The sequence below is a fragment of the Monodelphis domestica genome, chromosome 1 (assembly GCF_027887165.1).
Source record: "Monodelphis domestica isolate mMonDom1 chromosome 1, mMonDom1.pri, whole genome shotgun sequence".
Classification (NCBI taxonomy): Eukaryota; Metazoa; Chordata; class Mammalia; order Didelphimorphia; family Didelphidae; genus Monodelphis; species Monodelphis domestica.
In genome coordinates this window covers 494,346,408-494,366,090 of record NC_077227.1, presented here as the reverse complement: position 1 = coordinate 494,366,090, position 19,683 = coordinate 494,346,408, and the positions used below count along the sequence as shown (strand labels likewise).

The window sequence follows — 19,683 nt, the reverse complement described above, 5'->3', positions numbered from 1 at the left end:
CCTTAGTCTTATGTATGTCCCTGTATGCATTTGAAAACATTGTTTTGGGACGAGGTCCATAGCCTTTCTCAGACTCTCCAAAGAGTACATGAAGTGGTTTGCAAGTAGCTGAAAAAATGCTTGTGACAAAGAATGTTGTCCACTTGCAGAGAAAGAACTGTTACAGATGCAGATCAAAACAAACTTGTTTTTCACATTAGTTTATTTATTGTTTTATTTGGAGGTTTTGGTTTTATATGAGTATTCCCTTACAATAATGACCAATATGGAAGTAGGTTTTGCATAACACATTTATAACCCATATCAATTTGCTTACCATCCCCAAGAGGTGGGAATTTGGAAACGGAGGAAGACAATATAGAATTTATAATTTCGGAAAATGTATGTTGAAAATTATTACATGTAATTGGGAAAATAAAATAACTTTTAATAAAGGGGGGAGGGGAAGATTCCTGCGATCCGATTATTAAAATTTCAATTTGAGCATCCACACCTCGGAAATCAGCAAATATATTACAATTCAGGGATTGGTTTGTTATTACATTGATTGTCCAGGCATTAAACAATGATAGAAAAAATGTTACTGATACAAATTAAATTTTAAAAGTGTGTCACTCGCGCCCCCACTCCCTACCCCGGCCTTTCTGAGAAATGGTTATTAAACTGTGGGGAATGGCGTGATCCAAGATCCAGAAAAGGTTAAGAATCTGCTTTCTGAGAACGTGCTTCGGTGTCAGAGACAGGACTTGCACTCCTGACTCTGAGACCAACTCCCTATCCACGACGAAGCGCTGAAGCAAGACATCTGACAAAAATTCCTTTGAAAAGGAATGTTGAATTCCATAAATTATTTTAATTGAGACTTTCCTCCTCACATTTCCCCCTTTGACAACCATCAATCCACAGGTTCTACAACTTCCGTTTAGCGTCGGCAGGAACTCTGCGCATGTGCGAAACCAGCCTATCCCCTTTTCTCTCTCGCTTTCCCCCTTTTTCCGGGAATGAGGCACTCGGCTTCCGGAGCGCATGCGCAGTTAACGGCTCCGGCGTCAGGCGCATTCCCGTATTTTCGGAGGCCTGAGAATCCTAGGACGTAGTACTCATCTTGACTTCCTATCTCTGATTTCCTTCACGTCAGGCGCGGGGGCGAAGTTCTCCCCGTTCTTCCTGCTGCCCGGGAACGTCTCCGGCTCTCAGGTAGGTTGCACGCGGTGCCCTCAGAGGAGACACCGCAGCCCGGCCCCTGGCGTGGGTAAAACGGCCCATGGCCCAGGGTCTCGCGGCCTAGGAGCGTCCCCCTCCCCCTCCCTACGCCGCTCCTGGCTTCGGCCCAGCTCCCCGGACCCCGCATTGTGCAGAGACCCTCTCCCGGACCCCCAACTTCCCTATCCCTCCTCTGTGCCGGGCTCCCTCTCCCGTCCCTCCTCTATGCCTTGTCCCCTTTTCTCGGGAAGCTACCCTGGACCACCTTGCTAACGCCATAGCTGTCCTTTGCCCACCGCATCTCCGCAAGTGTGCCCATTCCCGTTTTGCATAGGGAAATTGAGGTCCCAGAGAAGTGAAGAGACTGGCCTGCCGACATTACTGAAAAGAGTATGAGCCTTGAGCTTGACTGGGTCCTCTTGACTCCAGGTCTTTTCCCTTGAGCTTGGAAGAAACATTGCTTATAGCCAACACGTACATAGCATCCACTGTGTCTGGCACTGTGCTAAAACGCTTTATAGTCATTTGCTTCTCACAACATTCCTGGGAGGTGGTGCCATTATTATCCCCATTTTACAGATGAGGGAATTGAGGCAAACAGCAGCTAGGTGGTTTGCCCAGGGTCACACAGCTAGTAAATGTCTGAGGTTGGATTGACCTCAGATCTACCTGACACGAGCCAAGTGCTCTTTTATGCCCCCATGCACACAGTTTGGAAGAATGGTTCATTCCTTTTGATCCCCATAAACAACCTTCCAAGTAATACTAAGACATTATGGGGGAAATGATAAAACCATAATCAATAGAAGTCATTGGAGGGGGGCAGGGGGGGATGTCATAATTTCCTCCTAATTTCACACTTTACAGATGGGAGAAACTGAGACCAAAGAAATGGTCGCTTGTCTTGAGGGACCTACAAAGTTAGGAGCAGAGTCACAATTCAAACTTGGGATCTACTGACCCCAAATTTGGCTCTACACACTATACCAAAGCTTCCAGTTCTTAGGAAGGGTCTACTCTACAGGGCCTTGTGCTAGAAATTGGAGAACAGTACCAAGATAGAAAATTACAACCGACACTTGCATTTCTCTGACATTTTAAGGTTTGAAAAATTTGGGTAGCATCTTTTTACAGATGAGACTAAATAAATCTCAGATGACTCCACCAGGGGTAATGTTCAGACAAGGAATCTGAAGTTAGACCTGATACCATAACCATAGAGTGTTCATTGTCCTGCACAGGTCAGAAGCACCTAGTAGTGCTATCAGCTTCCTTTGCACTCTGGGACTCCCTTCTGAGTTCAGATTCTCATCACCTCTGCCTCCACATTGTCCGTTCAAATCCCTCCTTCATATCTGCTAAAGGGATCTTTCTAATAATGTAGGTCTGACTATAATAATAGCTGACATTTGCCTAGCACCTTAAGACTTACCAAGTTGTACTTTATGTTTCATATGATTCTCACACTAATCCTTTGAGATAAATACTACAATATTATTAACTCACTTTTTACTGAGGAAAAACAGATATTAGAGACGTAACTTGCCCATCGAGTGTCAGGGTCTGAACTTGAGCATGTATCTTCTTGACTTCAACACTAGCACACTGTCATATTGTCCTCCTGTTCCATATCATCTTTACTACTTCCTAGCCCTCTTAAAATTTTACAGTGGCACATTTTTGCCATCCAGATAAAACAAAAACTCATCTTAGTATTTAAATCACCTGTTCAGACTTCTACCTACCTATGTTGTGAGCCTTCTTTCCCATTACTTTCTTCTATATCTTACCATCTGTATAGCCCTTTAAGGTTTGCAAAGTACTCTGCCTGCCATCTCTTTTGATCTTTAGCCATATTGCACCACTAGGTGTTCCTGATCTTCTCTTAACTGCTCCCATGTTTGTGTGAGCCACCCCTCACTTTCCTCATCTCTGCCTGTTGAAATCTTAAAGCAGCTAGTGTGCCATCTTTATGACATTTGTCAGATGTCCTTTCCCTCTACCCCAACTAAAAGTAATCTCTTCTACATTGTCCTAGAGAATTATCTACAACTCTGCCCCATTACTTTCTCCTTCCATAACCATAGGCAAGTCACTTGTTTCTGTTTGTTTCAGTTTCCTTATCTGTAAACAGAGATAATAAGAGCATCCACCACCCTGGGTGGTTGTGAGGACCAAATGAGATTATTTTAAAGCCCATAGCACAGTGCCAGGCACATAGCAAGCTCTATATGTTAGCTATTATTTGCTATTATTCTTTACAGTATTCATTTTATTCTTCTTGTCCCTTATACTCTAGCAGAGTACAGGCAGGGACCATTTTTTTCTTCTCATTTTTATATCCTCTACACCTAGGGTATTGATTTTTTAACACCACAAGTACTTAAATAAGCATTACTTGAATTAAAGGGAGAGAAGTTTGAGAAGAGTGGATCATTTTCACTTGATATGAGTGTTGAATGTAGACATTAGGAATAGTTTTCTAAAGTGGAACTTGAGTTGGGCTTTGAAGGAAGGGCAAGGACTTTTAAGAGCTAGAGCTGAGTCAGAATAGAATGGTAGAGGAGGAATAAAAGTGATCTAGTTATTGGGGGTGGTATAAACAAACATGGAGACAGGGCTGGGAAAGAAGAAGAGAGAGTAGTCTGGTTAAGAATTGTTGGACATGTAAAAGGGAGGGTTTTTTTGTTTGTTTGTTTTTTAACTTTTCTGTCTTAGTAACAATTCTTAAGACCAAAGAGCAAGGGGTAGGCAGGTGGAATTAAGTGACTTGGCCAGAGTTACACAGCTAGGAAGTGTCTGAGGCCTTTTTTGAACCAGATTCTCTCAACTCCAGGCCTGGCACTGCAACCACTCACTGCCACTTAGCTTGCCCCAGTGGGGAGTTTCTCTTATAGAAAGCTGTTGATTAGAGCTAAATTATGAGAGACTTGCCCATCTGTATTACTTGACAGAGTATCTATACCATTAACATAGTGGATCTTTCAGAGTATCTGAGAGGAAATAATAAAATTCCGTGTAATGGAAAATGTACTGACATGAATCCAGGACTTCAGCCTATTCACCCTAAGACCTTTGACAAGTCCTTTTCCTTTTCAAAGCATCAATTTCCTTCTCTATAAAATTTGTACTAGATAATCTCATAGGTTCCTATAGCTTTGGCATTCCAGTAACTACAGCTTATTTTTTTTTAGCACTTGGTAAAATGGTTCTTCATAACAACCTAGTGAAATAAATAGGATAGGAATTATCTTGCTCATATAGATGTGAAATTTGAGACTGAAAGAAATACAAGTGACCTACCCATGGTTATAGGACCAGTGTTTGATTTGGGAATGGGTCTTAAATTTTACTAAATCCATTGCACTTTTCATTATGTAATACTGCCTATGGAAAAATTGGCAAATCTTGATTAGTTCCTCTTGTGGGTCCAGCCCTGTAGTAAGTGTTATGAGAGGAAGACAAGAATTGGGATAATGTATGATTCTATCCCTGAAAGAGCTTACAGTCTGTTAGGAGAGATAAAAATGACACATGTGAAACAACTATTCAGTATAAAATTTAAATTGTGTAATACAATCTATAAATGTAATTTCTGGGCCCAGTGGGGAATTTTTTCATCTTAATTTTAAAGAAAGAATAGATTTTTAAACATCTTACAGCCCAAAAGATCATTCCATTTGGCCTACTTTTGTTATTTTTAAAAAATATATTGTAATCCTAGCATTCAACATATACAAAAAGATTATGAAAATAAACATCAAATAAAACCAGAAATTCCAAACTATTTTTTTATTTTCAAGAGAAAAAATATATAAACTTTAGCAAAGTAGTAATAATTTCTATTGTCTCCTATAGGTTTTTCATCTGTGTGTCTATAAGGTTTTGTTGTTATTTTCATGAGGTTGTAGTTATTAATATATATTTTGCTCTAATTCTGATATCTTTAATTTGAGTTACTTGGTTTCAGTATTTCTTTAAAAAAATTTTTTTACAGTACTATTGCATTGCTCTTTATATCACAATTTATTTGATTATTTCCCTGTTATTGGACATATGGGTTGTTTGTAGTGTATGTTTGTTTGCTTTTTACTATTATTGCAAGCAGTGTAGCCTCCTAGAAAGAGTTGACCTCAGAAGACTTCAGGTCAAGTCTGTTCTTGATACATATTAGCTGTGTGATTCTGCACCTAACCTCTCAGTGGCCTAGTCAAACTCTAAGATGATTAGTTACAGAAAAGATGATCATCTGCTTTCCTAGCAAGAGTTTCTTCACCTGAAAGTTCTCTTTGCCATTGAAATCACAAGTCTAGGGCTTATCAATTGATAAAAGAAGAAGTACCAGGCACTACTAGGCTCTAAAGATACAAATATAGTGAATAAAACTCCACTAACAAATAGCTTATAGTCTAACAAGAAGTAACTGGATAAAGCGATAGGCTAAATAAATATAAAGACAATATATACAAATATAAAATGCTTTAATTACATGGTAGTTTGAGGAGGGGAGACACTAGTATATTGGGAGGTCTGGAAAAAGCTTCATTTAGAAGATTTTTTTTTTGTTTAATCCTTACCTTTCATTTATGTATTTATTTTTGTGAAGATATCTTATTTTACCAATTACATGTAATAACAATTTTCCATATAAGTTTTCTGAAATTATCTGATCCAAATTGTTTCCCTCCCCCTTCCCAGAACTGGCAAGCAATTTAATCTGGGTTGTTTTGGGTTTTTTTATCATGCAAAATATATTTCCATCCCCCACTTTTGTAAGAGAATACTCACATAAAATCAAAACCCCAAAATAAAAACACAAATAAACTAAAGTGAAAAATCTTATGCTTTGATCTGCATTCTCATTCCAATAGTTCTCTGGAGGTAGATAGCATTCTTTGTCATACGTCCCTTGGAATTGTCTTGGATCATTGTATTACTGAGAGTAATAAGATCAATTTCACAGTTGATCATCATACAGGATTGCTGTTACTATGTACAATATTCTTCTGGTTCTACTTATTTCACTCCATCTCAGTTTATGTCTTTCCAGCTCTTTCTGAAATGATCCTGTTTATCATTTCTTACAGCATATATTCCCTCACCATCATATACACAATTTGTTCAACCATTCCCCAGTTGATGAACATCTTCTCAATTTCCAATTCTTTGCCACCACAAAAAAGCTGCTACAAATATTTTTGAATGAAAGAATTCTCCTTTTTTTTTTTTAAATCTCTTTGGGATACTCTCCATTTTAGAATCAATACTAAGCCTAAGAGCTAGGCAATTGAGATCAAGTGATGTGCCTAGGGTCACACAGCTAAGAAGTGTCTGAGGCCAGGTTTGAACCCAGAATCTCCTTTCTCCAGGCTTTCTATCCAATGAGCCACCTAGCTGCCACTAGAAGATGGTTCTTGAGCTCAGTCTTGATGGAAGAGAGGATTCTACATGACAGAGATAAGAACATATATTCTCGATACGGTTGGTTAGTGAAAAGGTCTAAAGACAGGACTATTGCCTATAAGGAACAGAATGAAGGCCAATTTGGTTGGATCCAAGAGTGGGAGGGAGCATAATGTACAAAGAGTCCAGAGAAACAAGTTGGGGCCAGATTATGAAGGGGTTCTGAAGCAAAATGGAATTTAGTTTTTATTTTGGTCATTTAGAAGACATTGGAGTTCATTGAATAGGGAAATAACATGGTTCATACCTGTGCTTAAAGAAAATCACTTTGGTAACAAGATGGAGCATGGAATCCTGACGGGAAAACTCAAGACAGAAAGACCCATTTGTAAGCTGTTGTGGTAATCCGGGGAGAAGTGAAAATGGCCTGAACTAGAATGATAATTATGTGAATAGAGACAGATGGTTATAGATTCAAAAAATATATGGAGGTAGAAACAGCAAGATTTGGCATTGATATGTGCAGTGAGGAGATTGGAAGTGAGAAACTGGAAGGTAATGTCAAGATTAGGAACCTGAAGTCTGGAAGAATGGTGATTCCTTCAATAGAAATAAAAAAATTTTGAGAGAAGGATGGGTTTGCAGGGAAAGATAGTGAGTTCTGTTTTGGACAAGTTGAATTTGGCATGTCTGAGACATCTAATTTAAAATGTCCAATAGGCAGTTACTAATGCAAGATTGGTGCTATCCCTATCCAATGAATATTTTTGAGCATATAAATGCCTTTTAATGTATATAAAATAAACGTCCTAATAAAGGGAATATTGTACCTCCCTCTTTTTACAGAGCAAATTGAGGCATGCTACCACTAGTGAATGCTGCAGAGTCATAACCTAGGTTTTCTTGTGTCTTTGTATATCTTATTATCTTATGACTAATTATTTTTTCACTTTCTGTTCTGTTTATTTTTCTCGTTACATATAGAAACGATTTTTAACAATTACTTTCTGATCTTTTGTAATCCAGGTTCTCTCCCTTCCATTCTTTCCTCCCTATTCCCCAGATGAACAATCTGATATGGGTTATTCCAGTGTTGTCATGCAGTATAAATCTTCATATTCCTCATATCATGAAAAAAGACATAGGTCAAACCTGTTAGAAAAAATTAATGAAGAAATAAGGCAAGAAATTATACCGTTTGACCTCATCATGAGTCTCTTGGATTCTTGATTGCTTATAATAATAATAATAATAATAATAATAATAATAATAATAATAAATAGTTGATTGTAGTTCAATATTTCTTCAATTATATACAATGTTCTCCTGGTTCTGTCCACTTTGTATCAGTTCATACACATCTTTCCAAGATTTTTTGAAATCATCTTGTTTGTCATTTCTTGTGGCACAGTAGTATCCAGAAAGTACAACGATCTATCACAACTTACTTGTTTCAGCCATTCTCCAATTGGACATCCCTTCACTTTCCAATTTTTTGTCACCACAAAAAGAGCTGCTATAAATATTTCTGTACACATAGGTTCTTTTTCTTTATCCATGATCACTTCAGAATAGATCTAGTAGTGGCATTGATGAATCAAAGGGTGTGCATAGTTTTACAACCCTTTGGAAGTGGTTCCAAATTGCTCTCCAGAATGGTTTTATCAGTTTACAGCTCCACCAACAATGTATTAGTGTTACAGTTTTCCCACATCCCTTCCAGCATTTATCATTTCCCCTTTTTTGTCATATTATCTAATAATAGGAGTGAAGTGGTATCTCAATTGTTTTAATGTGCATTTCTCTAACCCAGTTGTGATTTGAAACATATTTCATGGCTATAGATGTTTTTGCTTTCTTTATTTGAGAACTACCCATTCATATTCTTTGACCATTTATCAATTGGGAAATGGCTTGTATTCTTATAATTTGCCTCAGTTCTCTCTCTGTTTGAGAAGAGAGGCCTTTGTCAGAAATACTTGTTATGAAATTTTTCCCTGTTGTTTCCCTCTTGGTAGCATTGGTTTTGTTTGTACAAACCTTTTTTAATTTAATGTAATCAAAATTATCCATTTTATTTCTTGTAATGTTCTGTCTTATTTTATCATAAATTCTTCCCTTTTCCATCAATATGACAGGTAAACTATTCGGTATTCCCTTAAATTGTTTATGATATCCTTTATTTCAAGAGACCTAGGTTTTCTGATTCCTTGTCCATTGTCCTCTATATGGAACTCCCCTCATAAGGCTAAAGGACCATGAAGGATATTCAGGACATATCCTTTACCCTTTGAAAGCAAAAGGTTGCTTATTGTTAACCATCAAAAATTTTTGCTTATGGACATTTCTAATCCTTTTAATCTTTTATCCTTTAGGAAGATATCAAACCAAGGAACTCATAATCTTTTACATATATTCAGTCCTTTTTTGGAAAACATTATCTATTTGATTGAAGTATTTAGTATGTTATTCAGTTGTTCTTATAGAGACTACAGTAGAGGATACCCAGTAGTGATAGATTTGAGAAGAGAATTGAGTAGTGTTATAAGAGAATAACCAGCTTTATCCTCACAAAATTTCTGTTGGAAATATAGTATCAAACAATTTCCCCACTCCCACTGAAAAAAAATCATTGTTAATCCAAAATTCTTGGTAGACAAACAAAAGAAAGCACTTTTTAAAAGTTTATCTCTAAAGTTTGAAATGGTACCTGGATTAGTGGTTTACTTTATTCTTCTGTTTACTGCCAGAAGATGATTAACATGCCTTGATGACAGGTAGGTGCAGGCATTTCTTATTCTCATAATTATTAATATAATTCTATATTCTTATAATTACTTTTTTTCGGTTAGCAAAAATCTGTCTTTTCTTACCCATCCCCCACCACTATTAAAAAAAAGGAAACAAAATTCTTATAACATAGTCAAAACAAATTCCTGTGTTGACCATGACAAAAAAAATATATGCTACAATCTGCACGCAGAATCCATAGCATCTCTGTCAGGAGATGGGTAGCATGATTCATCATGGTTTCTCTGATTATGGTTGGTCATTGTGTTGATCAGATTTCTTAAAATTTGTTTCTCTTTCAAAGTCATTTGTCTTCACAGAGTTATTGTATAAATTGTTCTGGTTCTGCTCACTACATTCTGCTTTAGATCAAAATGTCTTCCTACTTTTCCTTGAAACCATCAGCTTCATCATTTCTTATAGCATAATAGTATTCCATTATAGTCACATACCATTCCCTAATTGATTGACACCTTTTTAGTTTATAATTCTTTGCTGCCACATAAAAAGATATGATTTTTGTACATATGGAGCTTTTTCCTTGATTTCTTTGAGCTATACTTCAATGGGATATGTCCAGGTCAAAAAATATGCCTAGTTTAATCACTTTTTTTGAGCATAGTTCCAAATTACACAATGGTTGGATTTATTCATAGCTCCAACAGTGCATTGCCCATTTTCCGGCATGTCCACCAACATTTTGTCATTTTTCTTTTTTTGTCAGTTTTGCCAATTTTAAGGCTGTGGAGTAGAACCTCAGAGTTGCTTTAATTTTTATTTCTTTCATTAGAAGAGATTTGGACATTTTTCTATGTCAAATCCATTGATTGGATTTCTTCCTTAGAATACTGCTTATTCATATGTTTGTAAAAATTAAATTTATATCTCTAATAATAAAAATATTATATTTTATGAGGTTTATTAAGGATCATTGGAAATCAAGGAATAAAGAGGATACAAAATAAAAACCACGTGCCCGTGGCTAATTAGCCCATTTAAAATCCCCACACTTAGCTTACCACTATACTTGCTGCATCATTTCAAAGGAAGAGAACGTGGTAGGTGTTACTGCCAGTTAAATACCAATCGTGATCTTGCCAACGTGGAGACACAGGAGAGATTATAGGGAATTCTGGGAAATACCAAGGACTTCTGAGGAATGAAGTCTAGGGTTCAAATCTCCATTTATACATGTTTTGATGATTTATGAACTAGAGTATGGCTCTTATACTTATGATTTTCAATCAGTTCCTTATCTTAGAAATAGGATCTTTCCTTACTGGAGAAACTTGCTGCCAAGATTTTTTTTCTCAACTATCTGTTATATTTCTAATTTTAGTTTGTATTTGGCTTTGTTTATATAAAACATTTCAAGTTATGCAGTCAAAAATGTGTGTTTTAGTCTGCTATCCCTTGTTGGTCATCAGTTCTTTTATTATTTCCCTTGAGATTCTTGAATTTTTGTTTAGATGATTTTTTATTTTTTACTAACAATATAAAATAATGCACTAATATGCAAAATAGCGATACTTTAAAAGTATGACACTGATTAAGTAAATTAATATATGTCATTTTTTTTATTATGTTGGACTGGCCTACCTAGCAATTAAGATTGAGCAACTAATATTATCCTTTTTCACGTGGCACTGTGTATTGAGTCATACAACTAATCGTACCTCTTGATCTAGAAATTCTGTTTCAAAGAAGCTCTTAAAGATCATCAAAAGAGAGGTAGCTCATTTGTATAAAACTTAGCTTTTCTTTAATAACAAAAAACATAAAACATGTGGTCCCAACAGATTGAGAATGACTGAATAAGGGTATATAAATGTAATAGGATATCATAGTAGCTTTTTTAACTGGTCACTTAGACATCACACTGGAGAATCTGAAATAAAAAAGACATGAGTTCAAATTTGATCTCAGATACTTACTGTGTGATCCTAGACAAGTCACTTAACCTTGTTTGCCACTGTTTGCTGGAGAAGGAAATGGCCAACAACTTTCTTTACCAAGAAAACACTAAATGGGGTCAAAACAACTCAGGCACAACTGAAGAACAATTTTTTAAAAATGAATTATATTAGTATGTGTCACAATATGAATATGAGTTGATTTGGAATGAAATCATCAATACCAGAAGTGCATATCCACACTAATTGCAGGTATATGTGTATGTATCCTTTTCTTTCTTCTTTTTCTTTTTTTTGGGGGTGTGGAGGCAAATAGAGTTCAAGGTGGTAGAATTTTTCGACGTTCTTTGGGACACAAAGAAAAAATTACTTGTTTATTCTGTCTTTATTCTTTTGTATTTGCCTTATTAAAGGCTAGAGGATTTGAATAAAATTTTCCTCGTTGTTTTGTTTCATTTTTTGACGATTGATTGTTATTTTAAATTATAGATTTAAGAACCTTAAAGTTAAATTAAATTGAACAATCTTTTATTCTATTGTTATGAAAAAATTCTGCTCTCTGAGGTAGACTATTTTCTTTGTTAAATGTAAGTGCCAGTCATGCCCAGGGATGGAATGATAGGAAAGGATTCCTGCTGTTCCCTAGTAGGAGGTTATAGCACAGGTGCAAATGACCATAATATAGAATAGAGCATGATAAAACAATATAAAATGCTACATGATTTCACTACTTCCATTTGCCTCTCAGAGTTACTTATTACTAAAAAAAAGTCTGTCATTAATACTCCCCCCCCCCCCCTTTTTTTTTAAGGACCAAAATGAGCCTATTTGGAACAACCTCGGGTTTTGGAACTGGTGGGACAAGCATGTTTGGTAGTACAGCAACAGATAATCACAATCCTATGAAGGTAATGAACATAATCTTTTTCTTTAACTGGCATTCACATTGAAGAAAATAGGAATTTGGGTTACAGGGACTGTTTAATAATTTTACTATCATATACAATGTATTTGCTAGTACTTAAACAAAGGAACATTGTTATATCCCTTATAGAAGAAATGAAATTAGCACTTGCGCAGTATTTCAGCCAGAGGATCCCTAAAGTTTAGGGACACAAGGTAAGTACTCAGTTATACTGACAAAATTAATAAACACTTTTTGTGTGCAATGTAGGGGCAGCTAGGTGGTACAGTGAATAGAGGACATGGCCCAGAGTTAGGAAGACAAATTTTCCTGAGTTCCAGTCTAGCCTCAGACAACTTACTGGCTATGAATCTGGGCAAATCACTTAACCCTGTTTGTCTCAGCATCCTCATGTATAAAATGAGTTGGAGAAGGAAATAACAAACCACTGTAGTATCTGCCAAGAAAATCCCAAGTGGGATCATGAAGAGTTGGACTTGACTGAAACAACTGAATAATAGAACAAGGTGCTTGGGTTACAAAAAGAAAAGTTTCTGACCTCAGAAATTTATTTCATATTTGATTAAACATGCACATGCAAGTTTCTACAAAATAATAACAAAATAAATGCAAAAAAATTTTGAAAGAGAGAGAGATACTATCAACTTGGAGACCAAGAAAGGCCTCATATGGCAATTGGTGCTTAAAGTTAACTTTAACATAATATTCATAAATTATCTTTGCAGGATATTGAAGTTACATCTTCTCCTGATGACAGTATTGGATGTCTTTCTTTTAGCCCACCTACATTACCAGGGAACTTTCTTATTGCAGGATCCTGGGCCAATGATGTAAGTATTATCTGGATACAAGTTATTTAAATGACTTCTTTTTATCTGGATCATTATAATTGACTGTTGTGTTTTGATTTGGGCATGTTAACTATGGTATTTATGCTATAGCTAATAAAATAATACTTGATGAGAAAAGAAAGAAATCTTTATGCAGAATCTTTGACTAATTTTAAATCTATAAACCTTCACATAGTAAGAGAATACCTGTTTTGGTTTTGCTTATTAGCAGAATAAAATATAATTGTGCAACCTCATAGATAGATCCTTTAAACCATTTTGATATTGAATGTATATTGTATATATATATTATATGGATGTGCATTCCTAAATCAGGTCATTAATCATTCCTTTGTTTGAGACTGAAACTATCAGATAACTACACGGAGACCCAAATAGCCAGTTTTGAACTCTTTGAAGTGGATAGTTTCCATCCATCTGTTGTTAAGATTTTTTTTTCAATTCCAAATATATCCGTGACATGATGAACACATTTGTTGTACTTAATCAGGGTACAAAGAATTCTGAGAGGTAGTGTAAAATTTGTCAATGTGACCAGATTCTCCTTCTTCCTTTGGATAAATGATGACATGCTTTGTTTTCCAGAAATTAAAGTATTTCAAAGGGTATATAGTAGAAGGGACACAAAACATTTGTGTGCTTCAGATTAGAAAAATATTAAATTTGTCTTCTCTATATATAAACCATATGTACTTATTATATAAGCCCTTCTTCTCTTAACCTCTTCTGTTTTAAAATTTGCATCTTTAAGTTTGTTCTGTCAGTCCAGGTATAACTAAATTATGAACTGTTAATACTTAAATGCTTCAGTGAATTCATGATCTTCTTTGATGTAGATACTTGATGCCTCACAGAGTACAAATTGCAACCTACTGATGCCTTCTGATTGTATGCAATTCTTTTCCTTGTCCTCCTATAAATCTCCCACCAAAGATCTACCCAACTGCCTAGAGCACCTTAACTTAAGACTTTTAACATTCTATAGGAACCAGCCATTATTCTTGCTTTTTGAACATCCTGCCTCCTTTTTTTCAGTAAATATTTCCTGAATGAGATCTTATATACCAGTGCCTTTGTCAGTCATTGATAATATGTAAGCCAACTTACCCTTAACCATTGCCATTTGCTGTTTAGCTTACTTACAACTAATTTTAACTCCTTAGAGATTCTGATGTTTGATGACTTGCAGCTGTGTTAGCATCACTAAACAACTATCCACTTGGAATAATAATACTAGTAATAATAAGCAGTGTGCAATCTCCCAAATGCAATCCATCCCACTCTCTTACACAGTTCTAGGCATAACTAAATGCCCATCTCTAATTCCTGTCCCAGATATGTGCACTAATAGATTAACTCATTGGTTTGCCCATCCAACTAAATGTCATAGTCTGGACAGTAGGCATTCTTTATCATTTTGGCTTTTCCTGTGTGGATTGTTAGGCCTGTCTCTCTTGAGTGATAATGGATCTCATTGAGGAGACTATAGTATTCTGGAACTTGATGCAGTCAACACTGTCATCCACAAATAGCATCTGGAAGATCATACCATCTATGGAAAATCCCCCTTCTATTTGGATTCTGTATAGAACATCCTCTGTGACCTTTTGGTGAGCAAGCATGCATATGACTGTGTTCTGCCTTGTTTGCTATTAATAATCAAAGAATCATTGAACAAAGGTAATTCTCTCTAATGCCCCCAAAAGTCTTGTATGCATTAGGGACACCTTACAAGTAGAGAGGCTTTGGGAGTTGTTCTGTTTTATGTGGTCAACTGCTTTTTTTTTTGGTAATCAACAATAAAACCAAAGCAGGATAGTGTATCCTCTCCATCTTCTAGTCAGTTGTGTGACTATGGAAATGTAGTCTACTATAGAAAATCATTTATGAAAGCATGTCTGTTCCCTTTTTATTTTTCAAGAATATCATCAATACATTTGCAGGTCAATTCTTTTTTTTTTTAATTATTAAAGTGTTTTGTTTGTTTTATATCACCTTTTCCAAACAACCCTCCTTTCTTCTCCACCCAGAGAACCATTCCCTATAAAAAGGATAAAAAAGAAAAATTTAGAAAATAATTAAGTAAAGTCAATGTAGTGTGTGTCAATGTACTAATATAGTATATATAGTAGGATATGCAATATTCTATATCCATAGTCCATCACTTCTGCAAAGAGGGGAAGAAAGTACATTTTGTTATCTCTTCTTTGGGATTAAACTTAAATATGCAGATCATTTCCATAATGACTTTTATAAAGATGATAAAATAGACATAAGGACCATAGTCATTGATAATCATTTTTGTAAAAGGGGTAATGGTCTCTTCTTTTTGGTAGGGGGAAGTAATGCTACTGTCCTATTCATTATCAAACATAATTTAATGAAATGTGAATTGCTCTGGTAATATTAATTATTCTTATTAATACAGGTTCGATGTTGGGAAGTTCAAGATAATGGACAGACTATTCCAAAAGCTCAGCAGATGCATACAGGGCCCGTGCTTGATGTCTGTTGGAGTGATGTATGTTTATTTTTTTTTCCTTACAATTGAAGTATATTGTTATCCATAACCATTAATGACTAGAAATGGGTAAACATTGAATGATTTTCTCCTCCCCTCATTATATGTACATCCAAGGAATTCTTTGTTTCTCAGTATGTTTGGTGTTTTATTATGCCACTTGAACTTTTCTGGTTTGATAGTTTGTTATTGATACTTCCTTGCTCTAGGATGCAAAGCACTTTTCCTAAATAATATATATCTCATAAAGTGAAAGATGTACTTTATGTAAAAAAAAAAATTCCAGATAGTATACAAGCTTTTCTACCTAAAGATATGAGTAAATTTTTTTCTTTTAAAATTTACACTGCTCAGAACACATTTTTCTCCTAAAGTAACAATTGTTTAAAATGCCATTATTTTATTTATTTTTGATGAAATCCTATTTTCAATTTCTGGGTCAATTCAATGTCAATTGAATTTTTTTAAGTGAGCCCAGTTTCTCAGGAGAAATAATCATAATTTAGTAAACCATGCCTTCATGCTCTTTTTTTAAATGTAAGAATGAAAATTCTGCTTTTATATTTTAAAATATAAATATGATTCATATGGGACAAAATTTAGATAATCTGGGTGATAATCCAAAATAGAGCATTAATAAATAATATAATTTTTTGTGAGTTACAATTCCTCTGTCTTTACCTATAGATAAAATGGGAAATAAGATACCTACTCTACCCATTGTCATATGGTTGTTGTAAGAACAAGTACTATAAATGAACACTGAAAATAAAAGAGATCTCCTGAAATGTCATTTATTGGTCTTATATGTAAACAACTCACTTTATCCCTGCAACCATTTTCTAAGCACATTAAATATGAACATGTTTTTTTCTTAAGTATTGTGAGAAATAGAAAGGAAATTAAGACATGGTTTCTGCCTTGTGAAGCTTTATAATCTAGCAAGGATACACAATCTTATATGACTATTGTGCAAAGTAGAACTTTTTGGGGTGGGGCTTGACTTCTAATTTCATTGAGAGAGGGAATTCCTGGTGAGAAAAATCCCTTCAGTAATGCACATTAGCAATTACTCTGCAGTGTTACAGTGTTAGAGAATTGTGACTTGCCCAGAACCACAAAGTCATTATGTGAAGAAAGAATCCCAGACTGCCTCTTAAGCAAAATGTCATACAGTAGACTAAGAAAATTAAGTACAAAATGATACCTGAAGTCAGTGCAAGGAAAGATAATTTTTTTATTTAAAATCACAGGAGACTTCCTAAATTACATGTTATATTAGCTGAATCTTAAGAGATGAGTGGAATATTAAAAGGTAAAAGCTTAATTGAGAACTAAGAGTACTGGACCTATGCAAGGGACAAAAAATACTTTGGTTTGGCTATAGTATGACTGATATATTTTAATATGGAAGTAGTTGTGAAGCAGCTATGTGAAAGGCTATAGAACCATGAAAGTTAGACTAAGCAGTTTATACAGTGAATGATTTGAGGGTAAAAAGAGCTAATTAGATAGAACTTTAAAATGTTTCTAATTTATTTTATTTAGCAGAGAAGAAGTGGTAAGAATTTTAATGCTTCCTGGTGTTCAGTGGACCTAAGAACACAAATTACTTCAGGAAGAATTACTTTTTAGATGGAAACTTCTGAGAAAACAGGAACAGTTATGCTGAAATTTGGTTTAGATCAGTATCATAAACTATATACTTTGGTGTTCTCAAAATAGAAAAGCAGCTTGAATATTAAAGATTACCACTAAGAAAACCTGATCAGTCACTTATAGTTATATTGGAAGAACATTCTTAGCTAGACAAGGGAAAGAGATAGGCAAGCAGGAGAGATCAAATAGATCATTTTGATTATGTGAAATTAAAAAGGGTTTACACAGACAAAATGAACACAACTTTGATGGTGAAGGAAGCAATCAATTAGGAAACAGTTTTTGTATCAGGTACATCTGATAATAAGGGTCTGATATCCACAGTATATAGGAAACTAACATAAATACATAAGACCTAAATTTTTTAATTGGCTGAAGAGAAAAGGAACAGAATTGTTGGTTGGAATATATAAGAATATCTAAATGACATATAGGGCAATATAATCTTATAAATCTTAGAAGTTGATGAATTTCATTTATTTCAGATGCAACTCATTTAAATCCTGTAGTGATTTGATCTAGTACATTATATATAAGTGTTATCTGAATGACCAAGTAATTTGGCCATTAGGTCCTTGGATAGGATCCCTTAAGACAAGGGTCCCCAAACTACGGCCTGCGGGCCACATGCTGTCCCCTGAAGCCATGTATCCTGCCCCCACACACTTCTTTCATTAGTAGTCAGTGAGAGGAGCACTGTATGTGGGCGGCACTGCAAAGCACGGTGGCTCTCATGTGCAGTACTACTTCCGGTGACATAGTCCTTTGTGCAGCACCTTAGACCAAGGTGCCGTGCAAAGGATTATGTGACTGCACAATGGAAGACGTCAGCATGGTGAGCAGTGATGTGGGGGAGGGGGATTCCGCACTGTGTATACTGCTGCCCAGTTAGGATTAGGGTTAGGTTTTTATAGTCCAGCCCTCCAACAGTCTGAGAGACGAATTAAGGGTTAGGGTTAGGGTTAGATTTTTATACTCCACCTGTCCAGCGGTCTGAGAGACAGTGAACTAGTTTGGGGACCCCTGCCTTAAAAGATAGTAGAAATCATAAAATTATAGATGTAGAACTGGAAGAGACTTCAAATACCAGCTAGTCTGACCCTCTCGTTTTACCAGTAAAATTGACAAGAACCTTTGTTCTCCTAAATCATCCTGCATCACACTTGTCAGCTAGAAGGTAGAAGCTACAGAAGAAGAAATATGAAGCATGGCTTTGTTGCTGTAATGAATTTACTTTTGTGGCATAGACCAAACCTATATTTGTTCTCTTGTTGTCTCTTTTTGTGATAATTTTTAGTGATAATTGGTATGAAGATTGGGACTAGTTATTCTGCAGTGATGATAAAAAAAAATAGTAGTTACAGTAGAAGCATTAAAGGCAGTAAGCATCTTTCTCCTCCCTGAGATAAACTCTATATTGCTTATGTCCTCACACTGCTATGTTCTTTACTCTTTTTCTGTTCCTCATAACAGTTGACCTACCTTTCCCACTACCTTTCTAAATAGTTCTCACTCTTTCTCTTGCTGAACCTCATGTCTTTGATCCTCCAAAGTACAGAAACTCTCCTTTACCTTAAAAATGGTAGACTTAAAGGAATGGCTATGAAGGACCCACTATCTCATTCTCAGGGATGTTGACAACAAAAACAAAATTAAGAATGGCTGCATTTAGAGCTAAGCAACCAGAAGTAATGAATGCTCAGAGAATATTTTGAAAGATTACATTTTTTTCCTGTAATATCTCTGTGGACATAAAAAGAATTAACTTTGTAACTTTATAAATATGGAAGGGAACATATTGTTAAAGTTTCACAAATGGAGTATTAGAGACATGGGACAAAAAAGAGGGAGATATGATGGTAAATTTCTGTAATCCCTTTAAAAAGGTATGGCTCTTCATGTATTTTTGACCCAGTTTATACAAAAAATTTAACACAATTTATCTATAGTGCTGAAAATGATTTGCTGAACTAACATTTAGTATTTACATGTACTTTATAGTTCAAGTAGGACTTTATTCCATTTTAATGAGATTTTCGTACATATCCTGGGAACTTTAAAACTAGGGTTATAGAAGGCAAAAAGAAAATAGGTAGTGATAATTAAATTGAATAAAGCATGATAAATTGGAGTCTAATTTTGGATTCAGAAGACCTGGGTTTGAATTTCCTGCTTCTTTATTATTTGTATGACCTTGAAGAACAAGACTTTTAACTTCTAAGTTGGTTTCAGTTTCCTCATCTTTAATATATGAGGGTTAAATGTTCTCTATGGGCCTTTCCAGTTCTATGCCTTTGTTCCTATGATTCTACAGTTGTGTAATTTTAGTACTTCAATTCTGAAGTTATTTAATCAATTTGGATTTTTTTTTTTAGGAAAATTAATTGTTAACTTAGTTGTTTTTGTTTTGTTGTAACA

The 19,683-nt window shown here is 35.3% G+C and overlaps 1 protein-coding gene across 1 annotated transcript in view; it reads left to right on the top strand.

Annotated features, from left to right (window-relative positions):
- Positions 1-1,002: 1,002 nt before the first annotated feature.
- Positions 1,003-19,683, top strand: part of RAE1 (ribonucleic acid export 1) — a 34,420-nt gene continuing 15,739 nt past the window's right edge. The window contains exons 1-4 of the mRNA XM_001368885.5: positions 1,003-1,197; positions 12,121-12,217; positions 12,960-13,064; positions 15,514-15,606. Of these exons, the coding sequence (XP_001368922.1) occupies positions 12,128-12,217; positions 12,960-13,064; positions 15,514-15,606 (288 nt within the window). The 5' untranslated portion in view covers positions 1,003-1,197; positions 12,121-12,127. The remainder of the gene's footprint in view (positions 1,198-12,120; positions 12,218-12,959; positions 13,065-15,513; positions 15,607-19,683) is intronic.